The sequence below is a fragment of the Lactuca serriola genome, chromosome 6 (genome assembly GCF_051521515.1).
Source record: "Lactuca serriola cultivar US96UC23 chromosome 6, Lser_US96UC23_V15, whole genome shotgun sequence".
NCBI classification, from domain to species: domain Eukaryota; kingdom Viridiplantae; phylum Streptophyta; class Magnoliopsida; order Asterales; family Asteraceae; genus Lactuca; species Lactuca serriola.
The window spans coordinates 192,846,694-192,865,148 of NC_136413.1; the positions used below are offsets into that span (position 1 = coordinate 192,846,694).

The 18,455-nt window shown below is 37.5% G+C and overlaps 1 protein-coding gene across 1 annotated transcript; it reads left to right on the forward strand.

Annotated features, from left to right (window-relative positions):
* Nucleotides 1–4,949: 4,949 nt before the first annotated feature.
* On the forward strand, nucleotides 4,950–7,967 carry LOC145057666 (putative transcription factor KAN4). The gene is made up of 6 exons (XM_079005534.1): nucleotides 4,950–5,702; nucleotides 5,845–5,921; nucleotides 6,438–6,477; nucleotides 6,605–6,707; nucleotides 7,504–7,600; nucleotides 7,679–7,967. Exons 1-6 carry the CDS (start codon nucleotides 5,219–5,221, stop codon nucleotides 7,823–7,825), a joined length of 948 nt encoding a protein of 315 aa, XP_078861660.1. The 5' UTR covers nucleotides 4,950–5,218; the 3' UTR covers nucleotides 7,826–7,967.
* Nucleotides 7,968–18,455: the final 10,488 nt, after the last annotated feature.

The window sequence follows — 18,455 nt, forward strand, 5'->3', positions numbered from 1 at the left end:
GAGGCGTCACACTTGGGGTGCTAAGCTCTTAAAGGTCAAATACAAACAAACTACAACAAGAGGCAATCTTCTAACTAGTTTTTATGATTCATATATCAAGTTGTATGCTAGTTTAGGCTTCATGCTTTTGAAAAACAATATTGCATGTATAATTAGAGAAAACGTAGATCCAAAGCATTAGGTTTGTATGTGCACCATAGGGATGTTAGAGTACATAAAACCCATCAAAAACTAGATTTACATGCTAGAGGAATAAAGTTGCACGCTTTTTACCTTAGAATGTTTGCAAATGAAGTAGAAATTCCTAATCCAAGTGTTCCACTCCTTCAAGATGAGCTTGGCTTCCTTCCTTCTTCTTCCAAGGCACCAAAAACACACTTCTAAACTTGAAAAGGCTCTTCAAGGTGAAACTAGGGTTGCACAAACATATGAGAGGGATGAAGGCAGTTAAGGTGGGTGAAATAAGGCCATAAGAGTGCTTAAATACGAGTTACACCCTAAAAATTAGGGTTTCCTTATCTGGAAAGTACACCTTGCGTACATTGATGTGCGTCCCACGTACTAGGGCGTGCCCTGGTATGCTAATCGTACACCACGTACGCATGGCATACTCCGAAGGCCAATATTACAACAATGCCACTAGGGCTCCTTTTGCACACTTTCTTGAACTTAAGGACCAAAATGCACATAATGGCATTATAGGGTTGAAATTAGAAGTATCTGAACATCAGAATGTTAGATTAGTAGTCTAATTAAGTCATCACAAATTAGGAAATCAAGAAACAAAATCTTGGACCATGAAAATTATTCTATCCTATGTCTCATGTCCATACGATATCAGGAAGAATGAAAGGATAGATTATCACTTATCTTAGGGCCAACTTCTGATTTGATCAGAGATTGGCATTGTATTTGGAAAACACACTTTACTAGTTATTGTGAGTTATATTGGCAATTGTAGTTAGCGACTTATCCAAGTGGGCGACTACTGGATTAGGTGTCTAAGGTTTTAACTAAATTGGTATAATATTAAAGAATAAAAGTAAAGTCCTTTTTAGGCTGCCGTCATAACGAATAAATAGCTTGGATTGGAAATAAGAGAGAGAGAGAGAGAGAGAGAGAGAGAGAGATAAAATGATTTATTAATATATTATATGTTTAATATATTAATTGGAAATAGTAATAATTAATTAAGATTTAATCAGAATTAATTTGGAATTAATTATGGGTTAATTAGAATTAATTGGAGGTAAAAGGACTGTACTATAATTGTCCTATAATTGAGCAAAAGAGAGAATCCACAACCTTCCTAGGGGTTGACGGTTCTGAGAGCCATCTTTAGGATTTTTGAAAGCCTCCTAGTCAAATAAGAACACATGATTTGAATAGGAATTAAATACTATTACTTTATTATTCAAATTTAGGTTCTACAGGTTATTTAGCAAGTATAAATAGGGGTGTCCCCTAGCCAAATTCGGCCACTACCTTTCATACCTCAAGAAATCTTATTTTCTCCTCTCCCATATCTCCTATATTCGATCATAGGGTTTCCTAGGGTTTTGGGTGTAACGCATTAGAGGCTATCGCACTACTAGAGCTAGGTTTTCCAAGAATACTTTGAGGGTTTGATTAGCTTAATTCGAGTTAAGATAAGGTATGTTTCCTATCTATGATTTTCGATGATCATAAGGTTCTAGTTTTGTCTCATAAAGTATGTTGCTATTAATAGTGAAAAGTCACATAATGTTTTAGGTTGCATGTACCCATAAATGTTATGTGAACTTCTACAAGTACATTGTTATTGTAACCTAAAAACCCCTATAGATTTAACCCATGGATGTCTAGTTATTTTGAATGTTGTTTATGAACTTGTGGTTGAAGTTTATGGAAGTATTTTCTAGTTTAACATCTTTTTATGTTTATTTGTCTTTAATCATGAGTTTAGATGAATGAATGTTTAATTAGTTAGCTAATTTATTAGTTAAGTACTAGATCTTCAAATTATCAAACAACAAATGGTTTATGTGTTTGTTTTCATTTTACTAAATCATGAAAGTATTTTCTCCATAATGGTAATGGAAGCATTTTGATTACCTTTTGGACTTGGTGACTCTTAAAACCTAAGGCTAATTGATTTTCACAAATTACATGTTTCATTAATTATATTACATTGATTAAGGAAATATGTTATGAGCTTCTCTAGCCATTTTAATAACAAAGAAGAGTTGAGGTAATTTATGCTTATAAATCACTATAGCCAAGTTAAATTTAATCACTAGTATTACACCATAACACCTAATGATAAATTAACTTGACAATCATGTGGTGAAGGCCAATGCCAATCATCTTTCTTTCATTGATTTGAATCAAACTCTTTACTTGTTTACTTGTAATTTTCAAGTCTTCGTATAATTTTAGTTTCTTCAAAACAACCAAAGAATTAAAACCTCCATTTTTATTTTTATTTTCATTTCACAAGTAATTGTAAAAAAAAGATTTTCACCGAGAAATACAAATTGAACCAATCTCTGTGGATACAATCCCCTTGCCATTATACATTATCTTGTGTGCAATTTTCTAGGTTTATTTATTTTGACAAAATTACAAAAAATGGTCCATGTGGTTGGCAAAATTATGTGCTTTTGGTCCAAAACGAAAAGTTTGTCCACCACTGGTCCAAAATTGGATCTTTCTATCGTTTTGGTCCTTATCGTTGGCATTATTGTGTGGTTTTGGTTCATACCCAACCTAAAATGACAAAAATGCCTTTAATTAATTCTTTTTTTTTTTTAATTTCTTTCTATTAATTTCTTATTATTTCAATTAAAAACCAAAAAAATGCCAATTACCCACCCCACCCCTCCTAATTTCTTTTTAATATTTGGAACCACCACCACCTGGTCACCAGTATCGACAGATCACCCTCCTCCTCATTGGAACACTATCGTTCTCCTTTGACACTCAATATAATACCTTTACAGGAACTTCCATAAACCACCCTTATACCGCTACCAACAACCACCTACATTACATCACGTACGACCACACACCACACCAGCCGAACAACCCCCCTACAACCTCCACTTATTTTGAACATTTTATTCCAGCCATCTATATCATCACCACCAAGATGAACCCAAATGTAAAGATGACAATTTATTCAAGTATATGGTGTCTAGGTTTGTGTACCCTAGAGTTGTTGAATGCATTGGTGAATCGACAACCTAGAAATGTTTCCAAGTCCATAACCTTCCCTTTCCAAGATCTAGAAATCGAAAATTGTTATAGAAATCATATCACATGTCAAAATCAGAGGAAGGGAGAAGTATGGAGGGACTGTAGGTGGGTCAATCAACGTTTGGATGAACACAATTTTTGCATGGAGAACCAGATGAGCGGCGATGGTCTTTTATAGCAATACAGGTGGTGGTAGTTGATGATAGTTATCGCCCCTCTGTACCACCGACGTTCATCTCCATTAACTTTGATCATGTACAAATCTGGTAGTGGTAACAACATAAGAGATAGAAAAGAGAGGCGGAGAACTTCTCAATCCAGATTTGTATCTTGATTTGGATGAGCTCCGGTGGATGGCGATCTTGAAGGTTGACGACGAGAATAGAGGTTGTCGAAGACCAGATTTTTAGCAGAGAAGTGGTGGCGGTGATGAACCGGATACCACCCATCGAGCACATTTTTCCGATGATTATAGTGGCCGACTACAAAAGGGGAGGTGGCAGCATCTGGCGGCGGGCGGTGATAGTGACTTCCCGGTGTGGAGGCTAAAAACAAATTTATGAAATCACTTTTAGGTTTAAGTGGTGGTGCGGTTTTTTTTTTAATAAAAATAGATAATAAAGAAATGGAAAAACAAACTCTAAGGACATAATGGTCTTTTTAAGTAGATAGGGACCAAAAACGATAGAAAGATTCAATTTTGAACCAATGGTGCACCAACGTTTCATTTTGAACCAAAAACACATAAATTTGCCAACCACGGTGACCATTTTTACAATTTTGTCATTTGTTTTGTTGATCTCGACAACCATCATGAGGATTGAACTATTTAATATCTATTTACTAGGCTGCAAGGCTAGGAGGAAAACTCTAACCATCAAAACAACAAAGCCTAATTTTGTTAGTTTGTACCCATAGATATGTCACTAAAATAATATGATATCAATATATATATATATATATATATATATATATATATATATATATATATATATATATATATAATAACTTAAAGTGATTAATAATTAGTAACTTGTTGGTATATATTTTTATATTGTAATTATTCTACGGTTAAAGAGTATAAAAAGAATTCTAGGAAAAATATGGTAAATATCAAAAAGGATATTTAGTAATTTCAACCTTGAGTTATGTTATGTCCTAGTCTTGCCAATCACAATATAAACAAGTTGACTAATCCCATATCTTCCATATCAGTTCAGTTCCATGCAACAAACACTACTAGGTTGTAAGCAAACTAAACGTTCAGCGAACCGTTTGGCAGCAAGTTTGTTTATATTCGTTTATTTAATAAATGAATAAACATGAACATAAATTAGTGTTCGTTGAGTTTAACGAACGAATATAAACAATAATCCCGTTCATTTATTTATGTTGTTTGTTTATATTTATTTATGATCATATATGTTCAATTATTTATATTATATGTTCAATTATGTTCATATATGTTGCATTACGTTTGTTTATATTTATTCGTTTAAGTTCATTTATTTATGTTTGGTTAGAATGTTTACAAATATGAATAAGATAATTTGTTAAACGAACGAATATAAACAAGAAAACTCGTTTGTGATTTTTTTAGTATACATTTTTATAAACGAGATTGGAAAGTTTAAATATTACAATTATAGAAAACTATATTTAATATTGATACACTATTTCGTTTTCACCATCGTGAACTGGTTGGTTCCTCACTTTCATCTACGTTAGTTCCATCCTTAAATTCCCAAACATTATCCTTTCCTTTTCCTTCCCAGTTTCATCTCTCCCTATCAAAAAACCCCTCTTTCTTTTCTCACTACATTTTCCCTTCCTTCCTATTCTGCAAAACCAATCCTACTCCTACTTTATACTCTCTCAGTCCAGAATACCATGCAAAGATTAATGCAATCATAAGTCACTCAACCAGCATATAATCAGAACTACATCCCCTTTCACTGACACCCACTCTTTATCCATCGAAATGTTTCTGAGCTCAAATTTTTCTCCAATGACAAATAACGAAGCTACAACTTTCCCAGATCTATCCTTACAGATCAGTCCTCCATTTGCAGCGGATGAGTATAACATGACAGGTTGTATCATCAAAAGGCCACCCTCCACCTCAAGCAGCAGCAGCGATTTAAGCCAAGAAAACACCTTCAACCATCACCACTACCAACAGCTTATAGCAGCAGATATGGATGGTTTTGTTAACCATGGTTTGCAGTTTGATCAGCAGCAGCCTCAGCTGACCTTGGGGCCTGAGATGGGAGCTTTGAATGATTGTCATCCCAACCACCATTATCATCCGCGTGGACCACGTCAAATCTACTCCTACGATTTCAAGAGAAGCTCGAGGATGGTTAACAGTGTCAGAAGGGGCGCTAGAGCTCCTCGTATGAGATGGACCTCGTCCTTACACGCCCACTTCATACATGCCGTTCAGCTCCTTGGTGGTCATGAAAGTATGTTGTAGTTTCAAATGTGTTACACTTTTTATAAATTTTAAAACTTTCGACGACTGATCCTTCTATATCACAATCATGATTAATTACTCAACTAGCTCCCATATAGCAAATTGTTCTAACTTCTTTAGGGTTGTGGCAGGAGCAACCCCAAAATCAGTGCAAGAGTTGATGAATGTGAAGGATCTAACCCTAGCTCATGTGAAGAGTCACTTGCAGGTGCCTATCATTGTACTCAAAACAGTCCCACTTATTTTGAATTTAAGACCCTTATGATTATCATTACTCTCTCTCTCTCTCTCTCTCTCTCTCTCTCTCTCTCTCTCGTATATATATATATATATATATATATATATATATATATATATATATATATATATATATATATATATATATATATAGAGGGACATGAAGGTCAAATTAATGTGATATCTTAAAGATAAAAAGATCTATGGAAGCTAGGTCACAGGTTAAGTCTGAAGTCTCATCGTTTTCCCTTTGCACATGAATAACAGAAAGTGATAGAAATGGTGAGACAAGGGAACACAGCCCGGAAAACTTGGTGTGGGATAGGTGGGGTGGGGTGGGGTGGGGAAGTAGAGAACAAGGGGGTAGGACAAAATGGCATCTAGGAAAAAGTGTAAACTTAGCAAATGTAGACTTTGTGTGTTAATAATTACTCACATAATCATCACTTTCTTCTTTTTTTTGTTGTGGGGTATATTGATTGATCAGATGTACAGGACAGTGAAGAGCACTGACAGAGGAGGAGCAGGTACTAGATTTGGATCTTTCTTTTTTCCCTTTGCATCCTAATTTTTACCGTGTTTGATAGGGCCAAACAATATTAATGCGGTGGTGATGTACACATGCATGATTGTGTATGAATTCATGTGTTGCAGTTGCACTGACAGATACTCAAGTAATTAATCCAAGGGCTCCAATCTCATTGTTTGAAGTAGAGGGAGATATATCACCATCTACTACACTGCATATATCTCAAAGGTTTGTGTGTGTGTTTTTGTGCCCTGCTGTACATTTTCTGCCGTTTTGTGTACCTGTATCTTTCACCATTAATTTCATGGCTGACTAAATAGTTGATGTGATGATATATTGACCAGATTGAAGGCATCTAATAATTTACATAACAAATGAATGACATGTGTGGTATTATATACTATATATGTATATATATTACCATTATAATGGATATATCTCATAAAATTTATCATATTAACATGCATGTATATATCCGTCCGTGCACACTATCTGTATTTACCAGTGAACAAAGATGTGACGTAAGAAAAATGTTGTTATCATTTAGGTATTTTATTGATTTCTTAGAATCAAATTTTCTATAGGGAATTCATGAAGAGAACACCATAATGGCCTATAAAGGAATAGTGAGTGACATTGTGAACGTAAATGAACTTGAAAGTTAAGCTAAAAGTCAAGGTAAAATGGACAAAATTAACTCTAAGTTTGTAGCAGTGTTGCATATGTGAGTTTGACATATGGTACATATATAAGAGATTCGCTGGTTTTTGTTGATTTAATTAACTCTTGAACAGCATGCAAAGAGACCACAAGGACGGCTAATGTAAGACATATTGAATATGTTTTGTATATGTTTTGATGACAGACATTTGTGTCTTTGTCCTAATCCATGTTTTTTTGGATAATTTATAAGAGATGCTATTTGTCTTCAGTTATGAAGTATATATCAATGATCAATAGTAGAAAAAAGAATAAATAGTTTTATGTAAAAACGATAGTTTGATTATTTTCTTTTTTCAAGCAGGAGATCCTTTGAATCGTCTTTGGAAACGAATGATTTGAGTTACACAATGAAAAAAAATGTATCAAGTGATTACCCGATATCCATTCACACTAGTGAGGTACGAAAACAGCAAGAACTTTATTTTAAAGTGGGAATAAAAATATCACGTATATAGTTTATGTATTGTTTTCTGCAGGCGGATGATGAGCATGAGGTAACCCTAAGTTTGTCGAAAAAGATTAAGATGTTAGAAAATAATCGAACCTATTCGTCATCAGAAAGGTTGCTTAACCTTGAGTTCACCCTTGGACGGCCATGCCGGCAGTTGGACCAGATCTTTTGAATGATATAATGGACGATGAACTACCCCTTTCATTTATCATATCATTCCACTAATAAATTAGTAATAATCGCATCTGAATATGTCTCATCCTATTAATTTTTGAATCTAATTAAATCATTATTAAATCCATTTCTTTTTTTTTTTTTTTTGAGACGGATTAGTCGTTTCATATAGTGTAACAATTCCTCGTTTAGACGTTTTTTTTTAAAAAAATAAAATAAAAGTGATATCTTATCAAAACCGTCAATTAATGGCCACCTCCGTTTAACATAATCCAAAAAAAAAAAAAAAAGTAAAAATATAGTTTATTCTGATGTCTATGTATGTCGTGATTAAAAGGATATCTATATCTATATATCTATAGTAAATTATAAAGTATATTCATCATGTTTTGAATTTTAAGAGGTATATATGAATATCGGAACCGGCATTGTTTTACCAGCCGACCCTTGGGCCTAATAATACCACCACCTGCTCCATCTGCTGCCATGTCATTCCTTGAAGAACCATATGTGCTCAACTTCAAAATACCAAGAGAGAGAAAAGTATATTCAATGGAGAACATTTGAAAATAAATTTAGACTATTTATTCAAAAAAAAATATTATGTATTTTTTTATTAATTTATATATTCTTTACTAATTTTATTATATAAAAAATAAAAAGGTACTACACCTATCCCACTCTACCCCTACATTATATTTTAATTTTTTATAATCTTACATCTTAATTGAAGTTGCACTACCAAGACTGCCAGACCCCCACCTACCGTCGTTGGACCGTTACTTGTCGTCGTCGGAGTGTCACCGCATGCATTGAATATTCGTGAATTGCCGCTACGAACCACCTCTAATCATCTATTCTCTTTGTAAACCAACTCTCTCTTTCGCTCATCTTCTTCCACCGGAAAGGTACCTCGCTGGAAACTACCTTGTCGGAAATCACCTCCTTCTCATCTCCTATCTGGTCTCGTTTTCATCACTGGATCTGGTTTCATCCACCTCTACGAGTCACAAGATCTGGATTTCAAGTTGAAGGCTACCAGATCTTGTTTCCTATCTCCACAAAACATCATCCTTATTCCATTCCATTTCATAATCTAATGTAACATCCTAAAATCACAATAAAAATTTTCATTTTTAAGTTAAAAAAAATCATTTTTTTAAACAAAACCAAGTATAAAATATAAATATCCCCAAGATCAATATAACATAAATCCAAAACATGTCATCGAAGGGTGCGTACGATTACGCATTCGCCTTGTCACGGTCATCTGAAGTACCTAAAACAATAAACAGAAACTGTAATCCAAAGTTTAGTGAATTCTCCCAGAGTACCACACACAACATATATAACATCTACAATTATGCATTCTAGGTCCAATCAGTCACCAGACGGGAATACCTTCAGGTCCATAGCCGTCGTGTTGGATTACCCCTGGCCCAATCAGTCATCAGACTGGAATGCCACTATACAACGGGTCCAATCAGTCATTGGACTGTCATACCCTCAAGTCCACGGCCAGCAGGCTGGATTACCCCCGATATGTTGGCTAATGCAATTAACAATAAAGCCTCAACCCCAAGTCATACTATGTCAACATATGCAATAGATAAGCATATAAACAATCAAGAAGCAACAGGCAGATCTACAGATCACTACCGCATAACACATCCTATATACTAGGATACAGATCTAATATATCATTTTAGCATAACAACATCCTATATACTAGGATACAAATCTAACATATCACTACAACATAGTAACATCCTGTATACTAGGGCACATAACCTAGTGGGCCGGCAGTGGTGCCTTCGACCCACAAGTATAATGAGGAAAACTCACATCTCAGTCTGAAAAGATAGTTAGATATGACATTGCTCTGAATATGAAATCTGCTGGTCACCTATACATTGAAAAATGAGCAAACTCAACTACAATTCAAAATACCCCTAGGTGAAACTTGGTCAAAATCTGGTCAAAGTCAAAAGTTAAAAAGTCAGCCGAGTTGACTAAGCTGAGTACGCCCAGCGTACTCAGCTTGTACACTTAGCGTACTCAAGATCCATATTTGGGGCTCCCATCGCGTATACATAACGTACGCCTATGTACACCCAACGTACACTGGTTGAATGAGTTCTTTCCTTTTAAGTGCTTATTTCATTAAGTCCTTTCGACCAAAAGCAGATCTAGTCCCAAAATAACATCTTAAGTCATAAAGTTTCCAACTTTATGACTTTGCATGGCTAGGAAGTGCTTAATACAAAAAAAAACCCTAACTTCTTAACTCATTAAGGGTAAAATAGTCTTTTTGGGTAAGATAGGGACCAAGTGTCACACCCCAAAACCAGAACGGCGGAAACGTTCTGGGGTGGATGACGTCATGTCAAGTATCACAACATATGCAGTATAGTAATCAAAGTACAAAAACCATTGCATTAATAGTAATAATTTTACATAGGTTACATTTCATAGCAACATCAAAGTAATACAAGTAATAATATAGATGCAGCTCGGTACTAGGATGTCTTCACAAAAGCTCCCGGGATGTACCTGTCTATCGCTGGCCTGAGAATACAAGTTATTTTGAAAGCGAGTATCAGCATTTTATAATGCTGGTGAGTCCATAAGTATTTAGTGTCATTTGTGTAAGTAAGCATTTTTATTCAAAATAACTTTATAAAAGATAGTAGTTTAGAATCTACGGTGTATTAGCGTCCTTTCCAAAAAATCCTATATTTTCTAAATAAAAGCAGTCTTCTACCAAGACCCGACAGAGTTATGTTTTAAAGAGTAATTTTCCCCGAAATACTATAATTACCAAAATACTGTATTGACTTGAAAGAAAATATGAGAATATCACTAGTAAAAATACTAAGGGAAAATAACATGTGCCTTAGCAGTAATACTGCTGACTAAGGCAAAAGAAATCATAGACTCCAGGAGAGTATCGAATGAATGATACGCCTGGCACAGTCTAACAAAAGGAAGCACAGACTCCAGACAGTATCGAATGGACGACACAGCTGGCAAAGTCTAAAACAAAGAAATACAGACTCCAGACAGTATCAAGTGAACGATACAGCTAGCAAAGTCTAAAACAAAGGAATACAGACTCCAGACGGTATCGAGTGAACGATACAGCTAGTAAAGTCTAAAACAAAGGGTGAATGTGAACCTGTATGTAACCATGCTGATCGACAATAGAGTATCCGATGACCCTCCAGGTCACGCGTAGAGGTAGTGGCATTAGAAGTAGTGGCATTATGTCACCCATGGGCCTTACCGGCACGGACTGTAGCTAGTAGTCTGGGTGTGGGAGTGTCAATCTCGTATAGATCTATACACATGATGTTCGCTCTCCTTCCCGGAGACTCTGGTTACACGGTGTTGGCGCTATGAAGCGTCGTAGAGGGAAATAGTGTGTCACATTCTAAAGTAAGAGAGAGAGAGAGAGATAGAGAGAGAGAGAGAGAGATAGAAAGTCTCCTAACTATTCCTATAATAGTTACTAGGGTTCCAGAAACATGAATAATAGAGGGAGGCCTTTACTACCCAAGGCGATGAACTGGCTGAGAGAGAGAGAGAGCTTTTATGTCCATATATGTATACATGATATATAATTAATGTTTAAACGACCTTCGGACGGATACCCAATACCCACCAGACCACATCCCAACGAGGAAAAGGAAATAGGGCGAACTAGCCTTCCTAAGTCCTTTAAACATTATTTATATAATTATACAAATATAGGCATGCATTTAAAGAAATAAGAACATAGAAGAAAACTTTGGTAAAACCTTTGGAAAACCTTTACACTTAAGAAAATTGCGACTTGATATCATTTTGTAAAACAATCTTGAAAACCTTTGGAAATCCTTTGAAACCCGTTCATAAACAAGTTTTGAATATAATTTGATAAAACAATATAAGTAAAGAAAACTTTTCTTTAAAACACTGCTGTAACTGGTTTTGAAGTAAAACATACAACGCGAGAGACAATTTGAGAAAAGATTTAAACAAGTAAAGACATTTTGGAAAACCATCTATAGTATTATACTTGGTAAAACAGCTGAAAGTGTGATAAATCCTTTTGCATGCGGGTTATTAATCACATATGATTGATATGATAACTTGCATGTTTTAACTTGTATTCCCCCCAATAAAAACATGTAAAAACGTTTAAAAGGTTAATTCAGGGGTATGAACTCACCTATCGTGGGCGATTCGGGTGAATGGACGGTATAGGATGCTAAGTGTCAAGTGAGGACTTGACCACACACACGAATCCTATTTAACATGTAATGATACATTTAAGTATCCAATTACTCATTTAATAACTAATTAAGCAAGTAAAGATGTCCTACTACATAAAAACACTTTGCTACAAGTGCTAGGAGTACCAAGGGTTGCATATAAGGTGTGTATGGACTCACATTGGAGTTTACTCTTCAAATGATGGCCCTTATGGGTGTTTACGGTTTCAAGACCACTTCCCCCATGAGTTTACAGCCGTAAACTCATGGTAGTGGTGTCATGGGATGTTTAAAGGTCTTATCTCACTCATAGAATCATGCTAGAGTCGAATCAAAGGCTAAGGAAGTGATTGGGGCTTGAAATGGACACTTTATGGAGTTTACGGTCCTTGGACCACTCCCTTGGGAGTTTATGGCCGTAAACACATGAGTTTACGGTCGTAAACTCATGGTAGTCCATTTCTCTTGTGCTTTGGTGGTTCTAACTCATGCATGCAAGTTTCTAGTCACTTATATGGGCATAGGAAGGTGTTAAAGGCACTTAAAAATCTTGGAAAGGTGTTTACGGTTTTGGGAGACCTTCCCAAACCATAAACTCATGATTTTCCCTTCAATTCATGTTCTTAGGGTTCTTAGGTCATTCATGTAAGGTTCCATTCCATTACACAAACATTAGAAGGCATTAGGGGCATCTAAAAACCTTTTGGAGGTGTTTACAGTTTTGGGATGAACTCCCCAAACCGTAAACTCATATGAACATGGGGAAATGATGATTTTCGAGTGCTAAACTCATCTAGGAAGGGATCTATGCTAGTTGTCAAGGCTTAGGATGAACCAAGGCACACTTTGGCACCCATTTAAGGGTTTACGGTCCAAGGATGTTCTTGGACCGTAAACACCTTTGTTCTTGGTGTTCTTCAAGGTTTTGACATGTAATCAAATCAAACAACTAGCTAGGAGAAGTATACTTACGTATAGGAAGCTTGAATGATTGATTTTGGCGGATTTGACGGGATGAACTTATGATAGTTGAGAGGATTTCTTGGGTGTTCTTGAGGTGGAAGTTGGAAAAATGAGAGAAAATGACTAAGTGTCATATTTATATTCTCAGGGGTTCGTGGTCAAAAACTCCGAGTTTTTGTCCGTAAATTCCAAATTTTTTGGAGTTCCGCGACTTACGCTAAACACGACAACTCTAAACTTACTTCCTTATTTTTGGTTCGGTTGACGAATATTATTTAAAATATTCCAACGGGCTTAAATCCGGTCAAAAACTTTTTTGGGATAAGTTTGGCTAATTTTTGATGTGCTTAATTACGACGTTAAAACTAACGGAAATTTTGGGTTGTCACATCATCCCCCCGTTAAAGGGAATTTCGTCCCGAAATTTAGAGTTTAGGCAAGGAAGTAGGCATGAACAATCGGGTAAAGAGATGAGGGTACTTCCTATTCGGTTGGTCCTCGCGCTCCCAATTGAACTCCGGTCTTCGCTTGGCGTTCCAGCGAACCTTCACGAGTATGATGCAGATCCGTTAACCTCGCTTGATTCCCCGGTTTGCAGTTTCCTACGGGTTTTTCTACGAAGTTAGGGTTCCTAATGATTGCTATTCAGATGAGTGAGTTTATGCAAGTCACGTCGGACAAATGCTTTGTCCATGCCGGAGACGTGAATAGACTACGGTGGAATTTATGGAATTCCGAAAGTAGTCGTGGTCTGACAAGGGTTGGACCAATTCTTATAAGGAATCCCGGATGGTCCTAAGCTCTCGGAAAGATAGAGCTTTTCAGTTCTCAGAACATAATGTACTTCTATGGTGGGATCATCACTGGCGTGATCACCATTTTGAAGTTCCAAACGTTCTCTCATATTGGAGGTATAGTTCTTTGGGTTGGTTCTTAGAAATCTCATGTCGATTTCGGATTCGTGTTTCCTACTGATTGGCTTTGGGAGGTTTTCTGGATCATCGGATGTATTGGCTACACACTGGCATGTAATTGATTTCATGGAATCTATCTCAACTTAGTGCAAAATGGACCTGCACTTCTGATTCTTGAGATGTTTCTAATAGAACTATCAAGGTCGGGAGATAGGGTTTTACCAGACGGCTGCTTAGAAAGTTTTTAAACTTTTCATCATCGTCTAGATGATGCTTTCACAATGTGATTCCTAACGGGAAAGAATCATGCTCTTACTTGCTTTGCTGTTTCATAAACAGCAAGATCTGCTCAGGGCTAACTCAATCCTTAGAGATTTTTTCTAAAGTGTTGGACTATCTCGAGAGGTGGTTCTACTATTTCTGTGTGAGATAGTATTCTTGGAACACCTAGTAGTCCAATGAATCTCTAAGACATGCCCTATTCTCTAAGGCGTCGGTTTATTTCAGTTGCAGACAACACGTGCTCTTGTATAACCCATCGACTAACACCTAGACTGGTGTCAAGTCTATAATCTCTTCGGGATCAGGGTTATAAGGCTTAATGCCACCTACCTTCGTACTTTATTCAAGTATTCTTGGCTGCGGAGGTTATCCTGTGGTTCTTGGCATTCTAATATTCACTTCGGAGAATGTAGTCTATCGTCTACAAGGCGACGGTGACTTCTTCTACGTGAGGGGGCGGAGTGTCCTAGGAACTACTCGTCAGTAACAGGTTGGACGAAGTGCCTGAGTAGTGCAAGCATCTTCTGCAACTACTCTTTCGGGGGTTCTGAGTTTTCTTGATCTTAGGTTAAGTCTAGAAGTATAGGGTTCCGTCACTCGGAACGTCTAATCTCCTCATCCACTCTTCTCAAGGTTTAACTTATCGCAGCTTCCGGATTTTCGGGATATCCGCTGAGATGCTTAATTCGGGGGATTAAGCGTGAATGGATGGTCGTAGTCAATGCGCTTGACTCTTACGACTCAGATTTCTTTACCAACTGAGGGTGTTAGCTACTATGTTGGCTTAACCGGGATAACAACAAATTTCGGATTTGTGGTCATTATAGTAGCTCAACCCGCAGTGGTTCTCTTGACTCTAGTTCCTATTCTATGGAATAGGATGAAGCGTTTTACTATGAGGTTCGTGGTAGATCTCATACTTGGCTTAACCACTAATACTTGGCGTATGCAAGTCGTATATAATTGAGGTCGGCAGGATGTTCAGTTGTGCGACTCCACCCCAGACCCACAACCCAACAAGGAACAAGGAGTAGGGAGGAAGCACACATCTTAAATCTTTTTTTATCTCAATTATATACCACTCTTATGCGTATACTCAGTTAATAGTAGTCAATCCCATGAGTTATATCCTCTAGATTCACGAACCTGATTGTGAGGTGCGAAGGGTCTTTCTGGGGGATCTACGGAGTAGGTTTCGGATGGTTATCGTCTTCTGGAGTAGCTGTAGTGTCTTTCGCTTCGGTTTCTATCTGTCTAAGAAGGGTTGGTTGACAGCGCGTGATACCCTATTCAGGGGTATTTCGGAGGGTTTTTAGATAAGAGCGACGACCAACGGATCGCATTAGGTTTTATTATTATTAGGTTCGGAAGAACCTTTATTTGCCGAAATGGTAATGGTGAAATTTATTTTTACACAACACTAGGGATTTACACATAGTTGCACTAAGTGGAACCATGATTGATAGGGGCGTCAAAGTTGGCATACATCGACATGATATAGAATGAGGGTCGATAGGGCCATGTGCTGAACGAGCACACAAGTTCTTGGCGTCTCAAGTTTCGTCCCGTGTATCACTGCTGCGGATACTTGGACGGATATAGTCGACGCGGAACTATAGAGGGTCCTGAGTGTTTCGGAATAGGGTACCTTTCATGAATGGATTCTCACAAGGCCTCTCTATAATCGCCTAGTATAAACTAGTCATGTATAATTAAGGTGGGAAGGATTGTTGACTGAGAGACTCCGCCCAAAATCCACAACCAAACGAGGAACAGGAAATGAGGCAGCATCACTCACTCGAGGTCTATCCATCTTAATTATACATGGCTTTAACGTATATATCGAGCCATTATAGCTTTACCTGATGAGATTTTGAATTCTTACGACAGTGCTGCGACTTTCGCCTTGTCGGGAGAGTAATTACATTTAGAATTAGCCTTTTAATGTTTTCGGTTAGTTATCTGAGATTGAGAGACGTACCAAAATTTTACCGGGTTCATTGACGCTTCTCCTAGGTATTCGAGTTAGACTCCTCCTGCGCCTTTGTCGTTTCCTTCAGTTGGGCAGTCCCGCTTGAGGTGCCCAATCTCACCACATAGATGGCATACTGGATTGGTCGCCGCATTGGTGGTTGATGTAATGAACTCAACCGGGGTTCTGCAGACGTGAGCGGTATGCCCCTTCTTGTTGCACCTAACACAAAGGAGTTCTCGACAGATACCATGATGATGGTAGCTACACTTGCTGCAAAGGGGAAGGCTTCCTAGGTATGGTCTTCTTGAAGTCGGGATGGAAGGGTTGGCAGGGGTATTGACTGTCTCAACTCGTTGCGCTTCGGAAGTTCCTTGAGTCGAGGTACTTCCCTCGTCGCTCTTGAAATTTCTCTTCAGTGGAGTTGGTTGAGGTTCTTGGGTGACTGGGTACACAGAAGTTGGTTGTTGCTGTCCATTGCTAGGATCGGAATCCCCGATAGGGCTCTTGCTAACATTGGCGTTGTTAGCATTCAGATAAGCCATGACAGCCGCTATGGCTGCCGAGACTGCATCTTGGAATGTAGCTTCATCGAATAGGAGAGTCGGTTTCTTGCCAGTGGATTGGTTACGTTTCTTCGGAGGCATGGTTTTTCCTTCACGGAAAGGAACACAAGCTGTTGAGAGACGATGTTTAACTCTAGATGTATCTATCCTTACTATAATCGGCACAAATTTTCCCGCGCCTCGGATAATGGTTATCTAAGTGTCGACCTACATCCCTATGATGTAGTTCGGGTATCAAGGTAGGACTAAAAGTATCGGACAGCCATAAGATGGGAGTCGTTCCTACTATGTTTTCTTTATGCTAGAAAGGTTCACTCTCCAGCTTTGGAAAGATTTGAGGGAAGTTCGGAACGAAATCACAGAAGAAAGGCTCATGAAGACTTATGGCTAAACATTCTCAATCGTGGTTTTGAGATCCGATCTAATCATATTACATGCGACGGGAAAAGGCGATTTACCTAACACATAGTGTGAGTAGTGTAATCACTAACTCACTAAATTGTATTATTTTATGGGTATATTAGCATGACGAATACGAGGAAAAGACACTTCTCGGGTTCCATGTATTGGCTCCCTCTGTCTACCTTATATCCTTGACTGGGACCGGCGTTGGTTTTCTTCAAGTAGTTACCTTGGGTTCTCTTCTCGTATAGACATATTGAATTTCTACTCCGTCTTACTTCTGATTCTGACTCTGGGTGTCATCACTCGATGATGGATGACTAGAAATCTCAGAAGTTCAGGCGTATTTCCCACCGATGTCCCTAAAAAGGTATAGGCACTTGGTGGTTTCAATAGTCTTGTCCTAGTTCATTTATCTCCAAACTGGAAATCTTCTTAATGAACCTCTTCTGGGTCTGAATCAACTCTCCTGTCGAACACTGAAGTGGATAGGGTTTTCTACCGGGTTCGTGCGAGAATGGAAATGTATAAAGAATCCTAAGAGATTATTAAAACATTTCACTGGATGATCCATATCGAGTCCTGCTACAATTACAAAGGGTACACAAATTATATATAACTTAGATCCGATAGTGTCACACCCCAAAACCGGAACGGCGGAAACGTTCTGGGGCGGATGACGTCATGTCAAGTATCACAACACATGCATTAGAGTAATCAAAGTACAACAAAACATTGCATTAATAGTAATAGTTTTACATGGTTTACATAACAGTACATCAAGGTAATACAAGTAAATATATAGGTGCAACTTGGCACAAAATAGTCTTCAACAGAAGCTCCTGGATTGTACCTGTCTAATGCAGACCTGAGAATACAAGTTATTTGAAAAGCGAGTATCAACATTTTTACAAATGCTGGTGAGTTCATAAGCATTTAGTGACATTTTAATCAAATAACTTTATATAAGTGGTAGTTTTCAAGTATATAGTGAAATAGAGTCATTTCCAGAAAATCCTATATTTTCTATTTAAAATGCAGTCTTCTACCAAGACTGGTCAGAGTTATGTGGTAAAAAGTAGTTTTCCCTTAAACACTTTCATTTTCAAAATACGGGATTTGCCTTTTAAGAAAGTCAGAGAATATCAGGGAAAATAACATATGCCTCAGCAGTGAGGACTGCTGACTAAGGCAAAAGGAATCATAGACTCCAGGAGAGTATCGAATGAACGACACGCCTGGCTCAGTCTAACAGAAAGAGACACAGACCCCA

Excerpts from the sequence above, each read along its gene's own strand:
- LOC145057666 (XM_079005534.1), top strand. The coding sequence starts at position 5,219 with ATGTTTCTGAGCTCAAATTTTTCTCCAATGACAAATAACGAAGCTACA. Across the intron at positions 6,708-7,503 it reads ACACTGCATATATCTCAAAG|GAGATCCTTTGAATCGTCTT; the intron begins GTTTGTGTGTGT and ends TTTTTCAAGCAG. Across the intron at positions 7,601-7,678 it reads TATCCATTCACACTAGTGAG|GCGGATGATGAGCATGAGGT; the intron begins GTACGAAAACAG and ends TGTTTTCTGCAG.